The 16186-nt window shown below is 44.8% G+C and overlaps 1 protein-coding gene across 1 annotated transcript in view; it reads right to left on the bottom strand.

The window, feature by feature from the left end:
- The window catches only part of LOC119433844 (uncharacterized), a 53093-nt gene that overhangs the window by 35655 nt on the left and 1252 nt on the right, over positions 1–16186 (bottom strand). The window contains exon 2 of the mRNA XM_049659063.1: positions 13558–13687. Coding sequence (XP_049515020.1) covers positions 13558–13687 — 130 coding nt within the window. The remainder of the gene's footprint in view (positions 1–13557; positions 13688–16186) is intronic.

Below are 16186 nucleotides of genomic sequence, written 5' to 3' on the forward strand. Positions count from 1 at the left end.
ACACAACCTTACTCAACTAAATGAATATGTCCAAGGCGGAAAATTTTAATTTATGCAAGCAGACTAATTCTGGACTTTGTTTTTAATGTCAGAGTGCTAGAAGTCTTTTGCTGAAGCTCAAGATCTGAGCTGTCTGAACCATTGAAAGCACTGAAGGAAATTATTGGAAGTAATGTAACCTTGCCAGAAAACCCTTGTTATCAGCACAAAGATGTGATTGGAAAACTAATTCTTGAGCGATTTGTGTCCACACATGTCCGCATCTATCTTCGATGGCTTAACCCAGCTAGCACAAAAGAGATATAATCATTCTTATTCATGGATATTTCGCTTTGACCGTCAAAAATCTAGATTGAAGAAGTCAACTTCGAGAAAGATTCAATTGGGATGGAAAAATCTTGCTATAAGGCGGATTTTAGAAGACGTTTAAAATCGCTTGTTCTAGCAGCCTACAATTATTGATTTTTTTGTTGTTGTTTTCTTTGTTCTGCTTTTTGGCGGGAAAAACGGACGTTGGTTTTTGTTTTTGCTTTGCCCTGTTAGAAGAGAGTGCAATCAACCCAGGCGAGGGTGTTTGCATTGTGGTGAGTGAGCACTGAAGGGGCAGCCACTTGCTCTTTATGCTCATAATGAAGTCCACAATAAAGAAGAAAAGTTACGCTGACCTTTCAGACCGTCAAAAGAGGCGTAGAGTTAATGACGAACTGATATCTGCCAGTCCTGTTGCCACGAGAACCGTCCAATAAGTATCATGGTAGGTTAATGAAAGTAGTAACCATGCTTCTAGTGAAGTATCCTCGCCACATGAGGGTGCTCAATCCAAGGACAGTTTTCACGAAAGTGACCTTGTCTTGAAAGGAGAAAATGTTGAAGCACATACGCAAGACATTTCTAGAGAATATTTTGTTCCACAAAACGACCCTCCTATGAGCGGGGGCATCGAAAATGGAGGTTCTTCGGACTATGCATCATCATGTGCAGAAAATCAGGCAAGTCTTTGTCCACGTAAATGTGTGGAATTTCAAGGATGGCTTGCATCATGGGTTACAAGTCACCGAATTCCGCTTGTCGCAGTTTCTGAACTTCTCCGGAAACTATAAGCACCACTTTCGACGTTGATTTTGTCATCGACGCGAGGACATTGTTGAACAGTCCTCGATACACTTCAACGCGATATGTCCCTCCTGGCGAATATTCCCATGTTTCTTTGAAGGAAAATTTAGAACGCGTGATTGCTGTGTTCGCGAGCGGCTGTCGAGGGTAGATCCCTTGACAACGCTCAGAGAATTTTATATGACAATGTCAGCCAAGTTGGACTGACGGTTCAAACTGTAAAATGTTTTGATATTGTTTGTCGCAGTTTTCGTTTTGTCTGTTTGGTTAACCTGTTTTACTTTGACCGAAAGGAAAAAAAAGAGACCGTAGTCTAGTTGCTAGAGAACCGGCTGCTGTGCCCCACGGCAGAGGTTCGATTCCATTATAGGTTGCACATCACTTTTTTGTAATATAAAGCGAGTTAGGAACCTACCTACCTACCGCAAAGTGCCAAGAATGAGGCATTAAAAAGTTCGACTTTTGTTATTTCAAATTATTTTTGTAAGGTGGCGCTAGCATTATGGTAGCAGCCGCATTTTGTATTTTCTATTTAAATTAGCTAGCATTTCTGTGCTTCAGGTACCGAGTACGAAGCCACACTGAGTATTTTTCTGCATTGCAGCAGCGTGTGTCGCAAGAGGATGCAGCGCCGCGACGTATCTTAGCGGCTACCTGACAAAGCGAGGAGTGGCGCGACGGCTCATCGGCGTCATCGCTTGCGCCGACGCAGTCTGAGCAGCCGAGCGGACTGAGACCCCGCGCAGCTTCCCTCCAGATTGCGTAACTTTTGAACCCGCCGTTACATTCACCGTTATTTTTGTCAGGACCAGCCGTTAAGTTCCTGACGCGTATTCGTTCATGAACTGCGGAGCGCCAGACTGCCTTCCACATTTTCTTTGCTCACGTAAGTAGTCACTGCCACTTTGATACCTGACGTGTTTAATTATTTACGGTTTTCAGGCGGGAGTTTTAGGTGGAAGTTTTAGGCGGTAATGAAGTTTTGCAATGAAAGCGCCTTGATTTTAACTGGAATCTCTAAGATTGTTTAAGAGGCATGTTTACGTGAGCGCACGTTTTTTATTGTGTGCGTATTCAGGTTTGCCAAAGCTGTCTAAAATTACCTCTGTGACGTTTCGTTGACGATTGATTGTTAGGATGACGGTGACATTCCCGTTTGGCGCAGAACGATGAGACGTGCTACGATCTTCGCGTAGCCACAGAATTCTTCCGTCAACGCTCATGTGCGAGATCACTCGTTAGTTTTTCCGAGCGTGAAAGATGCCCGCGAATACACGCAAAACTGCCGAACGACTGGCCGCTCGAGGCAGTTTGCGTGTATTGGCAGGCATCTTTCACACTTGGAAAAACACTTTATGTAGCTCATATTGAGAAACAGAAAGCGGTATCAGGGGATTCTCATGTTGCTTTACAATCTTCTCATTGACACTTTTCATCTAACTATAGTAATTGAGAAGTTAATTAATTAGAACTAATTATCTAACTAGGCGGAATGCAAAAAGTAATCTGAGAATCTCCAACATTACCTTGGTTCTGGCCTGGTACGTGGCACTTGCATATTTTAAAAGTTTGGCTAAAGTTAAATGAAACACCTTGTATGTAGTGCACTGTTGACTTTTTTTTTAACATAAGCGGACAGTGTAGCTATTTACAGCATCTTTTTTTTAGGATACCTAACATTTTTTGGCTTCAGTCATGCAACCAATAAATTTTGAGGTCGCACTGGCGTTTTGTTTTTGCAAGTCTGTGCAGTAACAAAATTCTGTTAAAAAAAGAAAAATTCCAATATACAGTTGTAATAGGCACTGCTGTTACATTATAAACGTAGATACTCCGAGTTTATCAGCATAACAATAAAGAGTTTTTTTGTAACTTACTATGCAGGCACATACCTACGTGCAAGAGAAAAGGCGCGTGAGGGTGAAGACACCGATCATGTACCCTCTACAGGTGCCGAAAGGGGCAGACGAAAACGCCGCCGCCCAAAGGGCCACCACGAAACTCCTGAACTTTAAGAACCCAGGTAACTGTTATTTCATACTAAAGTCGTACGAATGAAATTTTCAGCGTGACACATATACAGTCGTATCTCGATAATTCGAACTCGAAGGAGCCCGAAAGTTTGTTCGAATTAAAAGAAGGACTTATTTCTGAAGTATTCGTGCACCACAGCACGACGTACTAACGGAGTCGTTATATATCACGGCGCGCAAGCAGATGGCGAGTAGGGGCCACGAGACTGCCCACGTCGGCCAACGCTCGCAGAAAACGATGCTGTAGGGAGCGGGCGGCGCCAGCACGGCGGCGCCGGGCGCGCGCGGACACGTCGAAGGTGAGGGAGGAGGGCGTCAGGGAAGCGGATTTGGCTGCAGCAGAGGTGACCCGTCGCTTCCCTGGCTCCCCTCACTCTCCTCAACTCCCTCGTAGCTCCCCCAAGTTCGACTGTCTCCGTGCGCGCCCGCCGCCGGCCCGGCGCCAGCTTAACCCTCTCCCTTTCTTTTCCTGCCGTTGAAGCGAGCGTTGGCCGGTTGTGAGCAGTTTCGTTGGCCGTACTGGGCCTCCGTCGTTGCTTCCCTCTGCGTCGCAGCCGCAGCGTTGAGACATCGACTCGAACACGCGTGTTTACGGCGCGACGACGTAACGGCGACCTTGCCATTTGAGAGAGAGAAATTTACGCCGCGGTTCTTTTTCTTTTATTGCGATAGAAATTGTATGGGCACTATAAGCGCATTTTTGCCGCCGTCGTCGTCGCCGTGATATTCCGTATAAAGTGCAACGGCGATGAAATCGTCGCCGCCCGCCATGTGTGGGTTTTAGTGTGTGGGCTCATTTCGGTGTAAGCAATAAATTGCATATGCAATCACTCTAGATAATAATTGATTTATAAACTGCACGAGCTTAACCTTTAACCCATTGCGTAATATAAAAGTCACCAAGGTCAAAGTTAGTGAAACTGGGTGGAAAATTACGGCTTATGTTCCCACCTTGTGTGTCGATGACTCACTGTTTTTGTAAAAAAATTCTTTACAAGTGCTTGGCAATGTTATTGTGTGGAGGTTTTCAAACAGGCAAGTCATAGGCGTGCAACATTTTAATGGTTTAATGGAACTTCAGCAACTGAAGTTCTTACTGTATATGCTTGAAGCAGCCGTGCTGCAAATAGTCGCTTTTACTCAAGGTTGCACTCGTCTGCTGTCTTTTATTTTTAAGGAATCGCAATATATTTGCTCAATTTGAAGTATGGGATGTGTTTGATAGACTGGTGTTTAGGTATATGGTCAAGCCTGCGCCATTTCTGAATTGGCTATGTGATCTGTGGCAAATAAAATTGGGGTGGTGTAACAATGCTGTCACACTGAAGCTGTGCCTTTGCAGAGACGCACTTACCTCTTTTCTCGTACAACATTATCAGAAATGCATTATCTATTCCTTTCTTTGAATGCTAATGGGCACCTACTTCGCACATGTTTAGGAGGCTGCTGTCATCTACCAGTCGCCAACTAGTCAAGGCAACAGTCTCCTGAAAGCTAGCAAAATAGCCGACACTTACACCGGTTGGCGATTGTACATGCAACACCTTCAGTTCGATGTAAAGTATGTCTTCAAGGCAACAGAAGGGAATTTCACTTGTGATCGGTTAATGTTAGAACCATGATAATCAAGGTGGAATGCTCGAAAACTGTGTGCTTGGACCAATATATTGTAGTGCTGCCCATTGCCAAGATACATTGCAGTGCTTATTGCCAATGCATTGAAAAACTAAACGTTCACTAAGAAAAGTGTGCTTCAATTAACATACGTTTTACACATGCCTAATGTTTTTGCAGTAAGAAGACCTGCTGAATTAAGGAGCTACAGCCCAGCAGCCTGTTCGAAACCAGGTTTATCAAGGTGGATACCTGTAATGGACGTTACTCGGAGGCACTCATATTTAATGTTGATTGCTAGCTTGTCTAGTCGTGTTTACTTTTTGCAATAAAAAATGTTATTGCTGTATGTGTTTCGTGTATTGCACAAGCGCAAACCTGCATGCCGCCGGCCGGCGAAACGCCGCAGGGGCATGGGGAGAGGGAAGGAGAGGGAGACGAGGGGGGCGCTAGAGGGGAGGGTGAAAGAAAACGGATGTCAAAATCCTGATTGTAGCAGGATTCAATCTGTATTTTTTAAATGCTTCTAATGGTCTTACAAAATCCCATTTCAAGACAGGATTTTTCGAAACTACTTTAAGCAGGATTCTAGAACTTCTTGCAATAGTCATATCCGCCGGACATTAGCAACGATATACGACCGTTTATCACCTTCTAAACGGACTGCACGGATTTTTTAGTGCGTCTTTCAGACGTTCATTTAGTCTTGGCGAATCGGTATGGAAGCAGTTTTCTATCGCTTTTGTGCTAGCTGGGAACACTCCTGAAAAGGCATCTGAGTGTTATGCTAGCAAGACTGTAGCAGGTACGAGCGTGCAGTAGGGCAACCACATTTTAACCAGATAACCTCGCTGAGAGCTTATAGAGTGAATTAATTAGTGCTTACTTAAGTAAATAGATTTTACTGTTGAAAACTGTTCTCAGAGCATTTTTCTTCTTGAGTAGGCACCTGAACTGCTGCAGGCCTACTCACGCGGCGTTGCCTAATTTTTATCCTAGTTTCATAGTCCCACGAGGTTGGAAAGAGGCTTTGGTAATCCTCATTCCGAGCCCGGCAAAGCTCCAAACCTGTCCAACCTCAGACCAATTTCCCTCACATCCTGCGTAGGAAAGGTAGCGGAACACGTAATTCACAGTCGCATTACTAAGCACGTCGAACGGAGCGGTCTCCTGCCCTACAACATGGTGGGTTTCAGACCAGGCCTCTCGACACAAGATGCAATTAAATTAATCAAGTCTCAAATCATAGACCAAGAAACGAGAGACGTGCGGGGCATTCTCGGGCTTGACCTAGAGAGGGCCTTCGACAACATATCACACCGACATATTCTGGAATCCATCTCGGATCTTAACTTAGGGACAAGCCTTTCACGGTTACGTAAGATCATTCCTGGAGAACCGCAAAGCCACGTTAAAGCTTGGAGACCACAAATCAGAAAGGTATTCACTCGGACCCAAAGGTACGCCTCAGGGGCAGTGCTATCGCCCTTGTTGTTCAACCTAGCCCTCAGACAACTGTCGGTATCCCTGTCGGGAATCGAAAGAGTTCACCACACGATATACGCCGATGACATCACATGGTGCACCGGCGGCAGCGAAGGGGAAGTGGAATCGAGCCTACAAGAAGCAGTCGACCGTATTGAAACCTTCCTCGATGGCACAGGCCTACGATGCTCGACAACCAAGTCTGAGCTACTTCTCTACAGACCGGTCCGCAAAGGTCCTAAACCCAGGGGTTGAAGCCTCGGACACCCAAAAGCGGGGCGAGCATCCTAGGGTTAACATTTGCTCATACCTTTGATCGAAGCTCTGTGTCACTTGTGTACTGAGCCGCTTCGTTGGTAATCCACCTTCGCAGCAGTGGAATGGGGCGTGATTGCTTTTTTTTGTTCAATTGTTCCTTATCGCTCGTAAAGCTACCAATCATCTACATTTACTCTCTAATAACGTTTGGATGTCTTAATTTCTCATATTACGCATTTTGTGCAGATACAAGGCGACCCTACATATCAACTGGAGGTGATCAAAGGAACGCATCTCTCTTTGCCGTCATGCTTGTTCATGGTACTGGGGGCACGCGAGTAATGTGTTTGCGTATTATCGCGATCTCGGCTAAATTGTCGTGACTCGTCAAACACGGCGCACAGTGTAGTTTTTGTTGAATGCTGTGCGCGTTGGAACATGCAACGTGCCTGCAGTAGCTTGCCGCGTGAAGGTGGATCAAGTTTGTGCCATTTATCATGCTTTACAAAATCGCGTCCCTTCCCGTCTCGCAACATGATTTAAAAAGTGCCCGAATTTCAATAATGGTGTGCCTAACAAGTGCCATGCCTAACAAGTGTTCCCAACTGTCGGGGAAATCATGACCCAGGATGCAAGGTGCACGTGTCCTTGTTTCCTTGCCATAATCATTTGCGCAGAGAGTAGTTACTCTATACCACCAAAAGATTTCACTACTTTTCAGCATTGTCCAATGCATTTTAATAAGGGCTGGCCCGCGTGCTTTTTAATATTTGTTCGCAAAGCATCTTTTCAAACCATATCAGAGATGCGTTAAACTCTATATATTAAACACCTAAACAAATACTTGCTAAAATTTAATTTACTGAAGCCATGCCAATTTGGATTTCGAGCGGAAAGTTCCACTAACCTTGCTATGCTCTCCCTAAATGACCATGTCAAACGCTCTATTGATTCAAGTTCGTTTTTTTTTTTACTTCATGAAACCATTTGACGCCATTCATCATCTCGTCTTGTGTAACAAACTCGAAGAATATGGTATTTCAGGTCCAGCCCTGAAGTTTTTAAAAGGTTACCTGCTGAACAGAAAGCACACAGTCAGGCTTTCTCCGCTACTAAACAATTAACCAAGAGGTGCCTGAAGGCTCATTACTTGGTCCATTCCCTTTTTTTTTTTACTTTGCATCAATGATCTGCCTGACAATACTGTCAGGCACATGGCTCATGGCTATCGCATGGCTCACTGCGTTTTATAGGCCGACGATAAGACTCTTTCCTTTGCTGACACATCTATTAATGCTGTCACTACTAAATTAAATGTTCTTTGTAGCGTGTCCAAGTGGCGCCGCGAAAATTATTTACTTATTAATCCAAATAAATCTCAAAATTTCTGGTATATAGATCACCTCAACGTAAGTTAACTTCATTACCAGGCATAACAACTGACTCGCATTTCATTAGCGTCAGCAATAGTGCATCATTCTTGGCGTTCACCTCAATGCTAGTCTCATTAGTAATGCTGCTCACATAAAGATGGCAGCATTCGGCATTCGTTCATTGCTTAAAGCGCGCTCATATTTTTCTCATCCTACCCTTTTACAGCGAAGCTGTTAAGGGCTAGTTTACCCAGGATCGTGTCCGCGTGTAGAAAAAAACTATCATCATCATTTCGGCTCCATGTGCACGGTGGTTTGCCGCCAGTTGTGCCTTAGCACAGGTCTCAAAATGGATGACTAACATGACTGATAGGTCATGACAATAATAACATCACATGCTTGTCAGTTACGTAACAATTAATGATAATAAAATCACGTGTGGTGCATACTCGCATTGGATATGCGGGTGTGATCCGGGGACAAGAAAGAAAGAAGGATGGAAGGAATGAAGGAAAGAAATATAGAAAGGAAGAGCTGCTAGAGAAAGAAAGGAAGAAGGAAGGTAAGAAAGAAATCAGGTTTGGCTTATACCCGCGTTGGATGTGTGGGTATGAGCCACCGAGAGCAGGAGCGGGAGAGATATCGAAGAATCCTGACGCTGCCGTGCAGTGTGCCGCGGCTATGAACGCTGTGGCTCATATGCTAGTCTATGACGATGGGGCGGACTTGGCGCAACAAACGCTTTCTTGTCCATCGTGCCGAGGAAAAACAAGACGCCGGCGTCCTTGCTATTTGACGGACATGCTCACTGTAATCAATAATGATATATATAGATTCACTATAGCAATATTTACTGCAGCAGACCCACCATAGTCACAGCATCGCTGGACCCCGTCTTCACAGTAGTGGAAGGGCTCTGAATTTTTTCCGTAGCTTTCATGCATACTTAGATATCAGTTATGACATCGTATCATGCGGGAATACTTATTTGTATTATCTTTCATCTCTTTAGAGTTTACAAAATAAAGTTATTCGGATTATTTTTCATTGGTCTCGCGATGGCAGCGCCACTGCCCTTCTTCGCTGCAGCAACATCTTGAATATTAATAACTTGTTTCGGTTTAGTCTAATTTTGTTGTATAAACAAATAACAAATCAACTTACTAGTAATTTCATTGATTGTACCAGGTTTGCTGCAAACAATATTTTTTTCCACATAAGGTTCTACTAATTACGGTAAATCATCTTCATCCTTCTGTGCGATAACGTTATGAAATCATTTACGCATGCCTCTAAAATCCAAAGTGTCCCGGTCAAAAGAAGAGGGGAAGTGAAGAGAGAGACGAAGAAGAAGAAAATCGAATGAAAAGAGTAAAAAGTTGATCAATCTCGGATCCTTTATTTTACATATGGCCGACAGAGTGGATAGAGTACTAGTTGGTAATATTACAGCGGGACAAACCGTACGTCACGTCATACCAAGCCGAAGACGAAGAACAAGTCGAAGTCCAGGAGACAGTGACGTCACCGAGCCTGCTCCAGTTCATCGCAAGCAAGGCTAAAGTCACCGAGGCGGATCTCGTCAGCCGAGGTATGTGGAAGATCAATATCAAAATGTGCGACTACTGAAAAGCACTTCAGACAGTTATCATGTAGCAGGGCCTTTCGAAATGACAATAGCCAGGACATTGCTATGCTTATGGAGGAGATGTTCAAAGTGCAGGCGTCTCAAATTGAGCAACAATTGCTTGCTATGCTAACTGAGAGACTGCGTGCTAACAATGGTCTCAAAGCTGAATTAGTGAAGCCGGACATGTTCGATGGGACGACCGAGTCGGCAACCACTTGGCTGAAGTTCTCTGAATACGCTTGTGAAAAGAACTACTGGGTGACGTCACAGGATAAAGTGACAAATATGAGGGTGTTTCTTTACACAATGCCAAGAAATGGTATGAGCTCCGTATAACAGACCAACAGGACGACGCCTGGGATCACTGGAGATTTATCTAGGCTTTTGATCAAAATCCGGTCGACCGATGGGACAAAGCTATATTTTTCAAACAACGCTCAAGTTCACTAATTGACTATTTCTACGAGAGGAGATGGCTGTTACTGTTAGCATATCTATAATTTGTCTGAGTCGTCCATTGTGCCGTTAGTCATCCGCGGTATGACAAAGGAATGCCAAAGGCAAGTGCAAATAAGGTCGCCCAAGACAGTTGAAGACCCACTGGGGTGCCTTAAGGACGTTTTTCATGAAGCCCCTGGTCCCGTTGCACAGCATAATTGGATCCATCCAGCCAGAGTTCATCCGGATAATACAGCGACAGCGAGGACAGCATCCACTGACATCGAATATTCCCCTAGCAACGTCAAGGAGGCAAGAAACGAATAAAGGTGGGTGCACAGTCCCACCCGTGCAACCAAAACGTCTACTCAATTGATTCGATCAAACGTTTTGCAAACGGCACTGCTTATTAACGGAAAAGAAGTAAGTGCCCTAATCGACACAGGAGCTTCAGTGAGTCTGACTAATCGAACCACGGTGAAGGCAGATGACATGCGACAAGGTAAAGTGGTTATGGTTAAGAGCTACGATGGATCGTCTCGAACACTGCACAGATGAACAAGAGTTAATATTCACTTGGCTGGGGAAGGACTTCGCACTAGAAGCGCTGGTTATTCGTGATGTCGAGTTCTTCTTTATACTGTCAAGACCCGACATGAAGCTATGAATGAACATTTCTTGCAAAGATGAAGTGACTCTAGACTCCCTGGTTTCAAGTGCCCAGACATCGCCACAGATGAGGACTGCCAAATGCGCTAATGATTAATGGACAATTTTTCCCCAACTTATATGCTTCGATTTTTTGAATTGTCATTTTATGCGCTCTATGTTTGATGAATGAAAAGGGAGCACGTTGTTACGGAAGTCGGGAATTTGCATAGGGTCGAGGGTGGCCCCAGCCTTAAGCCATATTTTTCTTAGTCGAGTTGATAATTGTATTGCTAGAAATTTAGCAAGTTTCGTCTTTAGTGTCTTTAGGTACGTTGATGATTTCTTGATCATCACGGAAAGAAATAATCTAAATAGTAAGGTAGCCGATATTTTAAATATTTTCAAGGAATGCGGTAAAGGTTTAAAATTCGCCTTTGAGTTGCCTGCCGAACGTGAGCTTCAAATCATGTATATGAGGTTTCGGGAGGGCCATTTGTGTCGGTTACATAAGCCTCGTTCTGTGAGGCGCTTTTAAACTTTTCCTCAGGTCACTCTAAAACAGTAAAAACTGCTATTATTTACGCTGCGCTGCGCGCGGTGCTACAGAAGACATGCAATCATTCGTTGAGAGAGAGCTTCCTTAGCCTGATTCAGAGATTACGAACGCGGGTTACCGGATCCTGAGGCCCTGTAATAATTGATTAAGCGGGTAAAGAATAAATCAAAGATCCCGCGTGCAATGAGAAAAGAGGGTTGTGATGCCATATTTGCACAAGTTTTCGCATTGTTTGAAGAATGCGTGGCTAGTAGGTATGTGGTCTTGTCCGCCCCCAACAAACTGGCCACGATGTGTTCCCGTTTGCATAAAAATTGTCGGACCATGGTAGGGAATGTAGTTTTTGTTCCGAGAATTTAAGAAATAAATATGTGCGATGCAGATCTGCTGTCGTGTACAGATACCACTGTCACGCGGGAAGGTTTATGTGGGCCAGACCGGTCGCTGTGTGAACATTAGATTAAAGGAAGCACTTGTCACCATTATAACGTACGGGGGTTTTGCACTTGTCTTTGCATTGTAGAGAGTGTGGGTGCCGACCGATAGCGAAAAAAAAATTATTGTTTGTTGTGGCATAAGGATCAAACCACAAGGGAGCTTATGGATGCCTTCATATTGATAGGAAAGGGAAAGATGTGTTAGCAAGTCGTCTGTCGCTCTTAGCAAAAAATAGTTGAGATATTTACATGAAAGTGTATCATGGTAGATTGTTAAGTTTGATAAGGAAAGTCTTGTATTGTCTTATTGTTTTTGGCTTTTGTTAGACGCACTGGTTTATTCCACGTGCGGTTCGACACGTCACCAGGATGGCTCCTGCTGCGCATGTGCAGTCGCTTAGGTTGTCGGCCTGTGTTTATAATTGTGAATTTCCTCGATATAGACTTCAATTGTGAGTCAGCGCCAGTGTCGTGCTCTTCTTTGGCTAATTCCTTGTCCATTTAGCGCTGTTACTTTTCAAAACTCACCTCTACCTTTCTTCACAAACATTTAATCACATACATCGCGTATGGATGACAAACTTAAGATTGGTGTCCTATCTTGTCGTACTAGCCTTTTTCGGTTTATTGACCAGTTGCCATCACCCAATAAGATCACGTACTCGTGACGCCTGCGGCAGAAAGGATGTTTCCACACCCGCCGCCAAGGTTTGTGAGTGGTGGTGCTGACTAACACTCCCCTGGGTTCTAGCAGTAAAACATAAATACCGCAGAAAGTGGATGGAAAAGAGCGCGCGGTAGCTCAATGGTAAGAGCATCGCACGCGTAATGCGGAGACGTGGGATCGTTCCCGACCTGCAGCAAGTTGTTTTTTCATCCACTTTAATTTCCATTATTTTTCATTTCTTTATTTCAATTAGTGAGTACAAGTTTTTTGCCCCTATGTTATCCTTGGTGTCTGTTCGCTTCCTATGAACTTGCATAATGACTCTTTCATCCCTAAAAACAGCTCTGAATAGAACCACCTCCCTGCCTCCGTCACTTTCATTACCGACACTAACTTCAAAGCTCCAAAAAATGCCTTAAAGTTGTATTTTCTGTCCACTATTGTATCTAATAACCACTCCTTTCGGTAATGCTTGGAAGTATTTCAAATAAAATATACACATATACCTAAATAAATAAATAAGTAAATACTTAACACTGTCAATTTTTACTTGAGCGACAGCTTCATCGTGCTGACGGGCGAGAAATCGATCCAGCCATTCCAAACCCCGAGGAAGCGGACAACGCTTCCCCGGAGTCTCTCCCACTCGTTGCACGTGGGGTCGAGTCCCTGGCAGCCTTGATGATTTATTGGCCAATTGCCTAATTGACGTGGACTGGGGCTGTCGAAAACAAGCATCACGACCGAACCCAGGTCATGATAACTGTCGACGCTAATGCGATGACCATTGTACAGGGACACTGCTGAAGACAACTTCATTTCCAACGTGTAGCGGAGGATGTAGGCTGAAATCCCACTAATACACCCACACGTCACAACGTCATCTTCGGACGCCGCAAAGAAAGCTTCGCAAAACGCCGCCTCCAAAGCGCAGCCGTTTTTGTGCGGCTGGTGCTGCAGATTTAAGGTATCTCCAAATGAACTACGACGCACAGGTGGTATATATTTGAGGCGCTAACATTGCATTTTTGTGTTAGCTGGAAAAGCCCGCGTTATCAGTGGCGCAATGAACGCCGCGCCGTGTCAAGTGCGGCCGAGGAAATCCGGCAGCGCAAGCTAAACGCGGACAGATTCCACGCTTGTGTCCACGTTTAGCTTGCGTTTCCTGCGGCGAAGACTAGCTCAAACCAAGATTCTGCTGGTGATCAGTAGGCGCCGTGAAAGAGGTTAGACAGATACCGGCACAACTAAAAGTGTTTCAAGTGTCCGAAAAAATCGCATTAATGGCAAAGATCTACTTACGGGAGAAGCTGTGCAGAATGCTCTCGTTGTCACCACCGCGGTCGACCCGCACTTGAGCGCTGTGCCGTGCTGTCCAGGCCTGCGGCGGCAGCTTCACCTGGCCGGCTCTGCGATCCAAGTCGTCGTCACGCTGCTGGAGTTGCGTGAGTGAACGTACCACCCTGACGTGGTCGGTTCGGCTCTGTGACGTCGAGTTGACTGCGAGCTTTCAGCGTGTGTAGCGGCGATGCTGTGGACGAGGCCGGAACACCTGCGCAGAACGTGCTTATCTTGCTTCTGCTGGCACTGAGAGGGGCACAACGCTTGCCTACTCTTTAGGGAGGACAAACAGCGAAGTGGGAAGTAAAGAGGAAAGAAACACGATTACAAGCCACTAAATGACCTATACCAAGGTGAGCCGGAACCCAACGAAAAAGTTGCAGTCTCGCCTGAAAGGCAAAGCATCGATTGCGATAGACAGCTATACCAAGTAAGAATGGTAATTTTGTCGGCCGTATAAACTTGCAAACTTTCGCTTACTAACTAAATTAATAAGGGCGATGTCAGCGCGCACAGGCAAACATGTACTCATCACACTTGATGACCCCGGACACTCGCTGTCAAAAACGCTGGCATGAGGAAGCGCGGTGGCAGCAGCGAACGAAGAGACCTTCGTGCTGTCTATCGCTTCAACGCAAAACTGAGCGGGGAGAACACAGCACGCACAGAGGTATGAGCCGTCGGCGCACCTAGACTCTGCCACATAACGCAGCTCGCTTTTAAGATAAATTCCGCGCGACAGCACAACACGAAGATGCCGCCCATCCTCCCTCCCCTGCCCCCGGTGCTTGGCGCGCGACGGAAGACGGCGCGCTTCCTCCGCGCTTTCCTCCCTTGCGCGGGCGAGATTGAGCCGCGATCATCGGCTCCCCTCGCACGCTTTCACTCGACATATATACAGCAAGCGGCGCGCGGCGATGATGGCCTTGGACTTCATACGGAACGTAACGGCGACGACGACGGCAAAAATGCACCTGGAGTGCCCATACAATTGCTATCGCAATAAAAGAGTCCAAGCTGCAAAAGCGACTCACTGGAAGTATTTAAGTTTGTGCCACCAGAAATGCAAAAGCTGTATGACAAGTTGCTTTGCCATAACGGTTCGACCAACAAATACAGCAAATTATTGGTTGGATAAATTGTGGCTGCGTGGCAGCAATAAACGTTAAGGAGATGAAGTACGTAATATTCAAAGCTAAAAATAAAGTAATATATGAGCCAACAATATCTTATAACGCAAGCACCATTCAACGCGCTCAGTCGATATGCTGCCTTGGAGTTATATTTAATGAGAACTTGTTGTGGACTTGACCACGTAAGAAAGAAAGTTTCGCGATCAGTGTGTCTTAAATAAATTTAGACTTTTATTAGCAGCACGGCTTAAAAAACAACTGTACTTCACTCTAATACAATCTCATCCTTACAACTGTTTGTTGATATGGTGCGACACAACACTGAAAAATTTAAATTCATTGCTTCTCCTGCAAAAGAAAGGTATTAGAGGAATTGCTAACCTAGGCTACTTAGAAAGTACAGGCCAGTACTGGAATTATTTGAGGTTAGTTCTATAATTTAAGTTTAAACTTTGCCGCTTGCACTCGAGACATATCATGAACCTCATTTTCTTCCACCCACAGAGACTCCCGAAAGCCCATATAACCTTCGATACATCGCAATAAAAGCACCAAAAGCAAGGACAATTTATTGCTTCAAAACCCTTATACCATTATGGTTGCCTTTCTGAATGAAAATATTATGTTTAAACATCTCAGCTATGACTGCAACAATCAGAAAATCTTCAAGAGAAAAGTGACAGGACTATTTATGACATGATTGGGCTTGTCCCTTGGTATTTCGTGTGGCCTGACGTATTTAAGAAGGGCACATGTGCTATATCAAGAAGGCTGCTTATTTTGTTTATGCCCACCTTGTATTTTTATACCCTGTGTTTTTCTACCCAAAGTTTTAGTTAGTGCCTCTGTAATGCCGTTCTTCAGTTTTTTGCTTCAGATGGAGTAATTACCTGCGGTACTTCTATGTCAGGTGTTCTTGTTCTCCCTCAGATGCCTGACATGACTTGCAGCCTTTCTTTTTTGTGACCATGGATTGATTCTCGTTTTGTTTTGTTATCATGCCAACAAGTGTTGACGCAAATGCTACGTTGCTTATGTATTTATTTTTGTTTGTCCCTCTGAGTGCGACATGCGTACCATGGGGGGGGGGGGGGGGGGAGGGCCCTGGTCAGGAATTGTGCTTTTTGGCCTCCTTCCTGGAGTGTATGCACTTGGAATAAAGTTCTATTCTATTCTAATCCCGGCCGCATTATTACAAGCTATTTTATCAAGAAAAAAACTACTTTCCGCTCAATAAGAATAGCGATGTGGGCGAGTTGGTTTAAGTTCATGGTGGAATACCTGCAGCGCGAAGCACTCAAGTGGGGAAAGAAAGGACGAAGGAAGAGAAGTACAAACACGAGCACCGACTAGCAACGGAATTTAGTGTTGACAAAACACACACGAGATGAGATGGTTATCGAAGTCAGAGACACTAGTCGCATTGGTAGGCCAGCAGTAAAAACCAGACACGATTG

The sequence above is a fragment of the Dermacentor silvarum genome, chromosome 11 (genome assembly GCF_013339745.2).
Source record: "Dermacentor silvarum isolate Dsil-2018 chromosome 11, BIME_Dsil_1.4, whole genome shotgun sequence".
Classification (NCBI taxonomy): domain Eukaryota; kingdom Metazoa; phylum Arthropoda; class Arachnida; order Ixodida; family Ixodidae; genus Dermacentor; species Dermacentor silvarum.